The 12,864-nt window shown below is 40.0% G+C and overlaps 1 protein-coding gene across 1 annotated transcript; it reads right to left on the reverse strand.

Annotated features, from left to right (window-relative positions):
* Positions 1-11,697: 11,697 nt before the first annotated feature.
* LOC118348874 (uncharacterized protein C16G5.07c-like) lies at positions 11,698-12,343 on the reverse strand. Its single transcript, XM_035691406.1, has 2 exons — positions 12,091-12,343; positions 11,698-12,035 (listed from the first exon to the last, which is right to left on the reverse strand). Exons 1-2 carry the CDS (start codon positions 12,341-12,343, stop codon positions 11,698-11,700), a joined length of 591 nt encoding a protein of 196 aa, XP_035547299.1.
* Between the last annotated feature and the right edge of the window lie 521 nt (positions 12,344-12,864).

Below are 12,864 nucleotides of genomic sequence, written 5' to 3' on the forward strand. Positions count from 1 at the left end.
CCCCCCTCCCCAAATGTATAAAAATAAAATAAAAAAACTCTCAAATGATCATATTGTTGATCTCCAACCATGCCAAAAAAATTATATCAGTACTTTACACATTCACTTTCAAGTAGAATAGCTCATATAATAATAAAGATAATGATAGATTTACTACTTTCTACCACTTATTTACTACTCTATAGTATATTTGAAATTTATTTATTTTATTATTCTCTTTAAAATATTTTTTAATATCCTTAATCATTAAGAAAAAATTTAAAAAATATACAGTTTTAATAATAGTGACTTCCTTAACTATTAAATTAAAAAAATAATAATAATAAATTAAAAAAATTAAAGAAAGTAATAAAGTAAACCTATTATTATTGTAATAATAATAGTCATTCTATTCTCCATCCACATTATTATTATTGATATAGCGTGATTTGATTTATTAGGATCTTACATATTAAATTTTAAGTAACATCTAACTTATTAATAGAATTTTTTTTGTAATTATATAGAGAGACTGAAGTATCTGCTCATTCTCCCTTTCTGAAAGGAAAAAGGGGAAGGAAGATGGTGAGGAAGTGCGGTTATCAGTGAATTTGTAAGATCCTGTAACCAACAAAAGTCACCGATTCGTTAGGCATTATTTTAAATTATTTATTTTCTTTTTTTGTACAATCTGCAGCGTTAGTCTGAGTAGTGGGCTGTAATTGAACAACAGCCCAATACTCAGACTAGCACAACAGATTGCATGCTGATCAAACTTAAAAGACAGGCAGATGGGCTGCCTCTTGCGGGGCCAGTAGTCAATTCGAATACGTCGCAGCGAGTGAGGCTTTTTATGATCATGTCTAGAGGGCGAAATTATACGGCCGTCCCTCTCACACTCTTTTGGAAAAGTGAAAAAAGAAAGTAATAGTTAGACAAAGAAAGTGAAGCATCTAGGAAGTTGGTGATATGAAAGAGTTGATACAGAGGAAGAAGGGGAAGACTTTTTGTCATTTTAAAATAAGCAAACATTCCATGGTTCTTGGTCTACCATCAAAATAATAAAATACTGATGTGTTGGGCATTCATTGGTTGGCTTCTTCTTTCTATCCCATGGACAGATACATGTAAATGTTTATGCAACAATTATTCAAGTCATATTGTTAATTATTTCTGTTATTGTCAAGTTTCCAAACGTTAGATTATTGAAGAAGTTATGATATCTCTTACGATGATCTTTTCAAAGTTGACCAAGAGGTGCACCCAGACTCATTCTTAATAGAAAATGATTTATACAGTTTTATAGTGTTCAAATCCTGCGTACTCCCTCTATAAGAAATCTGAAATCTACGTGAAAAACTAATTCTTTCATAGTAAATCTAATAAATTTTTCAAAGAGTCGCACGCAGTCTAAGACTTTAGCTAGTATTACTTTTCCCAATATTAGATTGGGCTCTTTTGGTTTATAAAGATATGTATAATATCTATGTTAGATAAGGCCCTTAGCCCCAGCGCTTCTCGGTTCTGCACCCTCTTGCAGATACTTGGTCTTGTCTTGAGTTTTACTTCAGCTTGTTAATTTGTAAGTGAGGGTACAGTTAGAAATTCTTGCAAAGAATAATAATCTATTCCTTTTTATATGACCAATGTGTTGAATTATGTGGCAACTATTCTCTCTTCTACTTCCTTTTTCATATCAGTAGAATCATTTATGAGGGAATCTGAATTTGATAAGGTAAATTAAACGATTTACTTATCATCGTTTGTTTACGCCACGTTTATTATATGAATTGATCTAACATGACCAGTTTGGATTAAACAATTGTATCAAAATAAATATTATAGTATACATATATGTGTGCAAATAAGATTTTAAATTGTTAGGAGCAACAACATGTGAACTTACAAAACCTTCACCGTTTGTAATATCATTTTTTAACTGGACGTGTAATTAGATAGCTAAACAGGGTCGTATAGGATCAACCCACCCTGTCCGGATGTTAAAGACGCATGACTTTCATCAGTACTTCTTTAATGGTAAAACTAATTCATAAACATGTTGGCCATCTCAAATATGATATAGTTATAACCGCGTTGATCCGAATTGACTCTTATATTATACTACAACTTACACAAAGTATCAAGTAAAAATTCTACTTAATACATATTACTATTACTATATTTATATATAGTAAAAATAATAAATATTATAAATATGTATAAATAAATATTTATGTTAAAAGAAATTAAATATGCGGGGCGGAGGATGGGGTGGTATGGCCCCAGCGGGGCCTAGATGGGGCCATACCGCCCTTCGCCCCCCGCTGGTGTTTTGCCTTGGGGGGCGGGGTGGACAGAGGATGGTGCCCTACTACCCACCCCTAGACCTGATCCAAATATATCCAATCATAACCTTATTATTCTACGTTTGATTCATGTCGAACGTGGGTTTTGCTAAACATCGACCGCTCTACTTCTTTTGTGTCCTTAGGGAAGAAATTCTTGAAAAGTTTTGAACCCAAAATGCACCGCAAGACATAAGAGCCTGGCCAAGGCTATTGAGCCGACACATCATAACAAACCCTATAGGGGACGTAGCCAGGCTGATGACCCAAAGGCCCACTATTTGGCAGGGAGGCAAGGCCATAGGGTGTAATCGGTAGTCAGCAATGTAGGAGAGCCTCATGGTTAACTTGAAGGTCAGACCTGCCCCCATCAGGGAGGACACGCCCAAATCCTCAGAGGGGTTACCACATAAAATGTGGTAAGTTATCCGCCTAAGGAAGGGGCATGCAGGACGTACATCTCTGCATCAGATGGGGTGGAAGCTCACCTAGACTCATGGCAGGGCACGCTACATTAAATGCTTGGATATGAACGCTCTGAAAACTGAGCCCGGAATAGGTCGAATGGCCTCTAGAAGGGTTATTGCATTAAATGCAGGGGTATGACCCCCTCCCTTAAGGACAGTCAATTGCGAGACTAATGGCCTACAGAAGGGACTTAGGCCTCAGGGGTGCGAGAGATATAAAAAGGCGAGTGGCAAAGAACCTAGGGGTAAGTGGACATCTTTACTAATCGTTATTAATTTTCTCTCGAGAATTTACATGCTTGCTTCTCTCACTAGATATTAACTTTAGCATTATAAGTATCCCTCGGATGGATAGGTCGAGTAAACTTTCTTGAATTCAGGTGTGTCCAAGAGGACAAGGCAGAGTGATGGCAGTCATGGGGGTTTGAAACACATCCTTAGTTGTTGTCGTTGTCTGTGAGATTTGAGTGTTCAACATGCCTTTCGCATGGTTGCGATGACACGATCCCAAGAAACCCTTGAATCGGAAGCCGTCGTGGCAGGCGAACAAACAAACGGTAACATGGAAGAGAGGTGTGCAAAGATGGATCTGAGGCTGAGAGCCATCACCTTGGAAATAAAGAACCTCTGAGTGGTTGCTACACTCGCAACAAGCAAATCTCCAAGGAATGACACCACATTCTTAAGGGTTGATCCTTGCTAGTGCAGTCAAGTCTGTCTCCCTTCAAACCTAAGCCAAGTGATCGCTACACTTGTACTCAGTGAATCTTCAGGGATGACACACTTTCTTAAGGGTGTCGATCCTCGCCAGTGTGGTCAAGTTCATCTCCCACCTAACCAAATTTGAGTGGTCGCTACAATCGCACCTAGTGAATCTCCACGAATGACACCGCTTTCTTAAGGGTGTCGATCCTCGCTAGTGCAGTTTAGTCCATCTCCCGCTAACCTAAGTTGAGTGGTTGCTATACTCTTATCGAGTGAATCTCCACGGATGATACCACATTCTTAGGTTGTGAGGTTCAGATACATGTCGTTAGCGGGCTTCAGGACTAAGCACCACATCATGCAGCATGACAACAATATCCTCCAAGCATTTGGCAGAAGTTGTGATGGGGCAAAACCTAGGTAATCCAAAACCTCGTGAACGAGTCGACATAAAGAAAACCATTGCCCCATTGAAAACATGGTGACGTAGAGGAACACTTATCCAGTGAAGCCTTTTGGGTCTATTGCTCCCTGGTGTGGACCTGGTAGAACCAGCTCCACGAAATCCGGGACTTCGTATTGGTCTCACACAAGGCAAAGGTTCGGCATTGTGGTGGCAATAAACCAGAAGTGTCCTGCGAACTCCCCTTCCCTGGGAATGCTTGTGTCGTTGGTGCCATCGCGAGGCCTATAAACGGCCCTAGGCATGAGTCTCTGCCCCTTTGGGGGTGCCATTGCTCCCAACCAGAGGAGTAATGGTTGGTTTCATTGACGGTTGCCCTGCATTGGGAAGGAAGTTTGGTACCAGGACTACAATGAAGAGTACGAAGGAAAGGTGGGACAAAGATATGCATGAGGATTAGTGAGACCGACAAAAGGAAATAAAAGAGTGACTATATGGATAGGTACAAAGCTCCCAAGAGGGAGAGCGAAGGTTAGAGATGCGCACCACCCCTATGGTGACACGTATCACCATTCGTGAAGTGAGGCATGAATGGTCTGCGAAATTGGCAGCTCAAAAAGACTTGTGGAAAGGAAATGAGGGTTGCTTTGTATGAGGGAAGTAGTCATGACAACGAGTAGGCACCAGCCTGCTAAAAAAAAAAAAGAGCGGAAAGAGGAAAAGTGACAAATGAGATTTCCGTTGTGCAAATGCACAACCAGAATCTGTAAGGTAACTGTTGAACAAAAAATGGGTCTAGTTTTAGCTATTGAGTTGGCCCATCAGAACAAACCCTACAGGGGCCTAGCCAGGTCGATGGCTCAAAGTCTCGATATTCGGTAGGAAGGCGAGGCCACAAGGGGTAATTGGGAGTTAGCAACATAGGAGAGCCTCCTATTTAACCTAAAGGTCAGACTTGGACCATTAGGGAGGACATGCCCAAATCCTCATAGGGGTTATCACATTAAATGCAATAAGGTATCCACCTGAAGGGGGCATGTGGGACGTACATCTTTGCGTCAAAGGGGGTGGAAGCTTACCTAGACCAATGGCAGGGCACACTGCATGGATATGAACGCTCACAAGGTTAAGGTTCGGTCCACTTCACTGCAACCAGGGGCCCATGACTTGAAGAGCCAGGAAGTGAAAAGAAGGAGGCTCGAGATGACCCAGGGAGAGAGTAGCAAGCAACGTACACTAAGACACGTCGCATTAATAAGGGAAAGGCCGGTCAGGATCTTGTCCCCGATAGGATCACTTGCATTTAAATGTGACTTTGAATGGCCCGCACTAGAGGTCAAGGACCTGTCCCTGACAGGAACGACTGCATTAAATATGATGCCACGCTGTTCGGAACAAAGAGTGATCATTACGGAGGTAGGACAATCAAAGACGTCTCTAGAGATGGGGTATAAATAAGAGAATACTGCTAAGGTAAATTGTTAATCACTATCAGGTAAAATGTTAGCTCTCTTTCAGGTAAATTGTTAATCACTATCAGGTAAAATGTTAGCTCTCTTTCTCTTTTCTTCCTTGGAGATTATTTTATGACTTTGGCATTGGAGATGTCACAACCCCGCCCTGGGAAGGTCGGGATCGCGACGTACATACCTGTCCTTTTCTTTCCATTTTTTTTCTTCTTTCTAATAACATGCGATCGGCATGGACATAACACAAGTGCACTCAAAAATTTTAATTTAATAAAGGGAATACTTGATAGACATTCTATTTGAACATTCATCCATAAGAGACTCTTAGAATCCATCCCAACATAAAACGTCTATATATAAACATAACCCATCATTCGTAACATAATTGTTCTAGTTAGGGAAGGTCCTAAGCGTCTGCCTCTCCCTCTGCAGTAATGCCTTGCTCCCCAGCCTTTTCATCATTACCTGAACGTTTAAAACATTTAAAACAAAAATTAGTCGAATACTTAGTAAGTAGTACACCATGCAGTGATCATACTAGGCATTTATTCATTTCTTTTGAAAATATGCATACATCAACATTTTTTCGAATTCTTGACAATGCTTTCATGCATAATAGTTTAAGGAATAAACAATACTTTCATGCATAAACATTTAAGAAATAACTATGCTTTCATGCATAAACATTTAAAGAAATAATCATACTTTCATGTTTCACTTTCTCTGGCCAGTACACACTATTACGCCCTGTGTGTTGGGGTTAGCAGTCTTCCTTTGGACTTGGATTCTGCCCGTGGCCACAGGTTGGGAATCCCTTTCATGGGGGGCAACACTGGGAGCAGTACCAGTACTACTTACCCGGCATTGCAATCTGCCCATTCATTTGGTACCATTTTCATTCATATAGTCGTTACATATTTTCATACAATAAAACGTTCATTCATTCAGTCAGTTCTTTCTTTCATTCATTCAGTCATTTTTTTCTTTTATTCATGGCAGTCCTTTCTTTTCAGTCCTTTTCATTTAACAATTCATTCATGGAAAACGTCATTTAAAAGCATGAACTTAAACATCATCTTTTCATTTAACAGTACATTCATGAAGAAACATCATTTTAAAAGTATGAGCTTAAACATAATTTTTCATGGCATCCATAAAACATCAGTTCATAAGGACATTTTAATGTCAGTTCAAATGGACATTTTAAAACACTTTATTTGCGTCATTTAAAGCATCAGTTCATATGGACATTTTAAAACACTTTCTTCGCGTCCTTTAAAAGCATAAGTTCATAGGGGAATTTTAAAAACTCATTTAAAGCATCACATGAAGCATAAGGCATGAGACATTCATTTCCGTTCCTTTGCAACCAAAACATTTTCATCATCTTTCTTAATCCAATGCACATGCATTTTTTTATGAAAAAGATGCATTTTCATGCTATACTACATATAGGAATAACCAATAAGTTTATTGAGAGGGCATGTATGAAAATCTCATGATTTAGAACCTACGTGCATGCATTACCTTATACACATACACACAATTATAATCGATAGGGTGCTTAATAGGGGCTATCAAGAAAGGGCTTGTACATACTATATTCATTTACTCTTTTATTTTAGAAGAACATTTGCAATAAGTGAGAGAAAGACATCCTTTCATAAAGAGACTTCTTGGTGTAAGAAGCATGGTCATAGCTACTTACCTCTATGCTCCTCGATACTTCCATCATCAATATAGGTCCTATTCCAATAAATAGCATAAGCGTGTTAATACTCGTACAATATTCTTTAGCCCTCACTTTAAAAGAGAAAGTCACGAGATTACAATCTAACGTCTCTTCTATGCTTAGCATTAACCCAAATGACTACTCATCACCTCAACTTACAAGAGAAATAACTTGAATATTAAGACATGCTAGCTGTCCATGGAAAGATTATTTTAAAAGCTTATATGAAAAGTAGTCAAGAATTCATAGGCTTCAAGCAATGTCTCTTTGGTTCAAGCTCACTTTGGGTTATAGACATTTGGAGATAAATCTGGAAATTCTCAACAATGAGCCTTGAAATAGATTAAGGCATCTCAAGTAGGCTAAACAAGCTTAAGAAATATGCCCTTTAAATCAACTTGTGGCCCCTCATTATAAAAAGGTTAGCATATCCATATTTTGGACTCTTGGGTTAGGTAGAATTTAACCAAATGAGGGAACACAAATGAGCTATTTTTACGTCAAGACATGGCATGATATGGACTTAGGAATATTTGGACAGATTTGCATATCATAATACATTATGCACAATTAATCCCTTATATATAACTAACTAAGCTATAACCTATTCACATAAGCAATACATAAATAATTTAGATAAAACCTCCCATTAAAAATTAAATTAGCATAAAGTATAGCAAAGTTATCCATTAAAAAACCTTAAAACCTTTAAACACTTAAGCTTATGATTTACCTATAAGGAATGATAATAGAATTCAAACAGCTGTGCTTCAATCAAGCAACACAGCAACAGTTGTGCTTCAATCAAGCAACACAGCACAAGATCAGCCGTGCTTCAATCAAGCAACACAGCTCAACACAGCACGTGATCCCAACAAGTCAACTAATGGCTATACTTAGGAAATAGATCAAATCTGTCAGCTGTATATAGCTGTGTATTTAATTTATATTTTCTGTATAGCATTCTTTCTATATTTTGTACACTTTCCATAGATGGATCAGCTTGTATATGCTACTATAAATATGGAATGAAAGCACACTCTCTATCTCAACTCGTGAGATAGTAGTTTCTCAAAAACTTCTTTATTACCCACTTATAAAATCACTATAATCATCACCTATGATTAAACCAAATTTAATAACAACATAGCATTTTTGACATATAGGAAAATACATAGCAAAACAACTATAATACCATTCGGTTTGGACCAAAAATAGGGCATACATATTTATTTGCAATATAGGAAATTAAACACATCAAGACATAAGCTAAAACAACATAATGGGCTTCCAAAATCACATTAAAAATAAATAAGTCAAATTAGGATTTTTACTTTAAGCTCTAAGCCCCTTCCAAAACACAAGTGGAAGACCAAATAGAGGGACAACTGTGTGGATGAAGAGCAACACGATATCACTGTTTTAAACCCCAAAACCAAAACATAAAAAATCATCAAAAGAAAACCCACTTGATCAGCCATGGCTAAATTTGAAATACACAAAGGAGAAGGATTAATCGTACTCTTACCTTGATATGGAGTCATAAGCTTGAAGATGATGAGAGAAGTTTGGTTCCTTGAAGACGAGAAGAGAGGAGAAGAAGAGAGGGTGTGCATTGGCTTGCTTGGAAAGGGAGTGAAATTTTATTTCTTTTCTCTTGGGTGAGGGTCGACTGGTAGGGGGAATGCCTTAGGATAGTTTTATTTCTTTTCTTTTCCCTTTTGTTGACTTGCCTTGGACGATGGGTGGAAGGAAAAGTGAAGTAAATGGCTTCCTTGGGAAGCCTACGGGCTCAAGTCCAAGGAAAGAAAGAAAAAGAAAAAGATTTAGTTGATTTGGTCAAAGATTATCACATAAGCTTGGGAGGAAAAGATGAATACTTTTCTTTTTCTTTCTTGGTTGCTTCCTACGTAAGCTTGGAGGAGGAAAATCGCATTTTAGTCTTTGTTTCCTCCTTCCAACACAAGGAACCAAATGGATGGTGGAAATCTATCCACCTCAAGGGTAGTTTTCACCTACCAAGCCAATGGTAGAGAATAATTGAGTCATTTTCTAAATAAATAAAATTAAAGGACTTAAGGGAAAATATTTCAAAATCTAAAAATAATACACTTGATTTATTTTAATAAAGCATATATTAAAAATAAAGCATACTCATGTTAAAATAAAATAATTAAAAGTAGTAAAAATATTTATCTCAAAATATTTAACTTAAGGAATTAATAAATAACGAAACGACCTACGTAATAGGACTCGGGTATTACAGGAGGTGTCACAGACACACCCGACCACACTCTTTTACAAACGCTTGATGGGGTTTAGAGCTGGTGGGTACAAAAAATGTCTTAATAGTTCAACTCTGACCATTACAGAAGCTGGTGCAATGAGCTGGGCATAAAGGTTAGGTTATCATGCTCGGGACACTCTAGAGCCAACAGACAAGTCGAGGCGACCAACAAGACCCCGGTAGGAATCTTGAAAAAGAGGTTAAAAGACAAGAAGGGAGCATGAGCGAAAGAGCTCCTCGGGATCCTGTGGGTGTATCGTAAAATAGTTAAAGCCCCATCTAGAAAACTCCCTTTACGTTAATATATGAGAGCGAGGTGGTCATCCCAGTAGAGTTAGGCATGCTGAGCTTGCGAGTCCAGAAATTCAATGAAAGAACAAATGAAGAAGGCCTGCGTGAAAATATTGTCCTAGTGGAAGAGGGGAGAGAGGAGGCCGAGATAAGAATGAAAACTGGTAAGAGGAGAATAGAACAATACTTCAACTGAAGAGTTAGACCTTGGTCCTTCAAAGAAGGGGATTTGGTCCTAAGGGAAATGGGATTGTCCTTCCAGGAAGAAAGGAAGCTTGGGCCAAGGTGGGAAGGACTGTACGTGGTTATAGCCTGCCATCGACCCAAAACTTACTGGCTTAGGGATGTAGAGGGAAAGGAGCACCCACGCGCGTGGAATGCAGAACACCTCGTGGAGTATTTTGTCTAAGAACTCCTTAGAAGGGAGGTATTCCCATCAAGTCATGTAAGTCAAAACTTTCAATGAAAATGTTCTATTATTCCCTCTTTGCTAACATGCCATAGAAACTATCTAAGCCAATGCTCCATGCTCGCACCCTAGCGATCATAGGAGCAAACACCTCTCCTAAGTATCCCAATATCTCCTATCCACCCAGCACGGTCGAGTCAATCTCTCACCTAGTTATCTAAGTCGATGCTCCGCGCACGCATGCCGGTGATCATAGGAGGGAACACCTCTCCTAAAGTCTCTTCTGGCCACCCAACACCGTTGAGTCCATCTCCAGCCTGACTATCTAAGTTGATGCTCTGAGCTCGAACTTTGGTGATCATATAATGATACATCTCTCCCAAGTGTCCTAGTCTCTCATCGCCGCCCAGCGTGGTTGAGTCCATCTCTCACCTGATTATCTAAGCCGATGCTCTGCGCTAGCACCACGATGATCATAGGAGGGAATAAGTTTCCAAAGTGTCCTAGTCTTTCCTCGCCACCTAGTAAGGTTGAGTCCATCTCCCACCTGGTTATCTAAGTCAATGCTCCATGCTCGCACTCCGGCAATCATAAGAGGGAACACCTCTCCTAAGTGTCTCAGTCTCTTCTCACCATTCAGTGCGGTTGAGTCCATATCTCGCTTGTTTATCTAAGCTGATGCTTTGTGCTTGCACCCCAACGATCATTGGAGTGAACACCTCTCCCAAGTGTCTCAGTCCTTAACACCCAGTGCGATTGAGTCCACCTCCCACCTGATTATCTAAGTTGATGCTCAACACTCTCACCCAGGCAGTCATAGGAGGGAACACCTCTCCCAAGTGTCCCAGTCTCTCCTCACCACCTAATGTGGTTGAGCCTATCTTCCCTCCTGGTTGTCCAGCCTGCTGCTCCATGCTCACACACCGACAGATTTCTAACACACGTCCAACATTTGCGACTTGCATGGTTGAGGGCCCAACCAATTTCAAACCTAGCTGGCGGACACGCACTTATGAAAGGTATGCCGTGGTGAGTAAGACCCAACCAAGCCCTAAGTTTGATCGTGGGATAAGGCAGGAATGCTCCTCTGAGTCTTTCCTTCTTGGACACAACATGCCAAGCAAGAAACCTAATCGAGCAAAAGTGGCGATAGACATAGAAAATAAAAGCAAGAAGATACAGGAGGAAAGGATACCAAGGATTGCATTTATTATACACCTACAGGGGTTACGAAGTATAAAGTTTCGCATGCTCAAGAGAGGTGAAAGACATGAAAATTACATAAAAGAGAAAATAGAAAACTATCTACACTCAAGGGTAGGAAGTCAGGGCAGAAAAGACATCATACATTAAATCTCAGCCTAGGGAGCCGAGGGAATAGAGATCTTCCCAGTCTAGAATGAAAGTGCCCTGATCCAAAGTCCCAAGATTGTCTTGTGGGTTTGTCGCCAAATGCTCCATTATCTTCTCCAGTCCTCGGGTGTACCCGTGGCTCCAGGCCCGACTTCAGAGTTGCTTGGCCTCCACTAACTGGGAAGAGAGCTTGGCAACTTTTTTGTTGGTGATGGTGAGCTAGGCCCCTAGTTCCCTCTTCCGTTCCTCATAGGACCTCACTCCTTCTTGAGTCGCGAGTGGGACTCGCCTAGCTCTACGTACAAGTCATCTGCTTTGTCCTTCTCCTTGCAAAGCACATCGTTATTCACTGTGAGCGCCTCCTTCTCAAACTGAAGGTCACCGATATGCTTCTCCAAGCCTCGGCAGGCTTCCCCAGCTTCTGCCAATGAGGCGATATAGTCCAAGCAATGCTCTTTAGCCTCCTTTAACTCCTCCTCCAAGCGAAGTGCTAGCTTATGCTCTAAGAGCCTTTCCTCTTCGGCGGCCTTAACTTGGGACTGGTGGCTGGACACTTCCTGCCTCAACTCCTTTATGCCCTTTCGTAGGTTGAATGCTTCCCTACAGAGGTGAAAAATCATTAGGGCTGTAAAATTATCGGTTGATCTTACCAAGTTCACTACGCATTGTTGTTTGTGCAAGCTGAATCACAGCAAATATGGGATTCTCAAAAACATAAGAGGCCAGCTTAGGGTCCACAATCTTGATGTAGAGCACCCCGTTGATCAAAATATTGACATTATCCTTAGTGATAGCAGACTGGTCGGGAATAGGAATAGCCTCCTCCTTCAAGGAATGCACGTAGGCAATCTGATCAACCAACAAAAACAAGAAATGGATTCCCGAAGGAAGAATCTTCCCCATAGTTGATTCTCAAATAAACCAATCTTTCTTCTTTAAGGCCTTTTCTGCTTCCCCAATCCCCTTTCTCCTCCGCTATTCCAGTCCGCTTTCTCTGCACTGGTCGCAACCCAGGCATCAGTTATGAGATTACGCCCTGGTGAATTGGGGGATACAGATAGTGCTATGTTTAAACTTTTACAGATTATGACAGGCAAGAAATTTTGGCAAACGTTCACAGAAGTGATGAGATTCTGAGTAGTTCAATAGATGATGATTTATAACCTAAACATGGTCTTCTAGAAACTCCAAATCATGATTTTCATGAAATTGTTCCGAATTTGGAATTCCGTCGGTGGGAGCTGTTATACGCCTACTAGAATTGATGAAAAGGGATAACTCACTTTGAGGGTGAGAGCCTCCAGAGAAATGAAAAGGAAATTTTCTTTGTATTGATTTTCGATGAAACGGAATACCTCACTCACAAGAAGCTATATGCTCCAAGACTTGTAACAAATTGTAACTGACTACAATAGTAAAGCTAA

The sequence above is a fragment of the Juglans regia genome, chromosome 7 (genome assembly GCF_001411555.2).
Source record: "Juglans regia cultivar Chandler chromosome 7, Walnut 2.0, whole genome shotgun sequence".
Classification (NCBI taxonomy): Eukaryota; Viridiplantae; Streptophyta; class Magnoliopsida; order Fagales; family Juglandaceae; genus Juglans; species Juglans regia.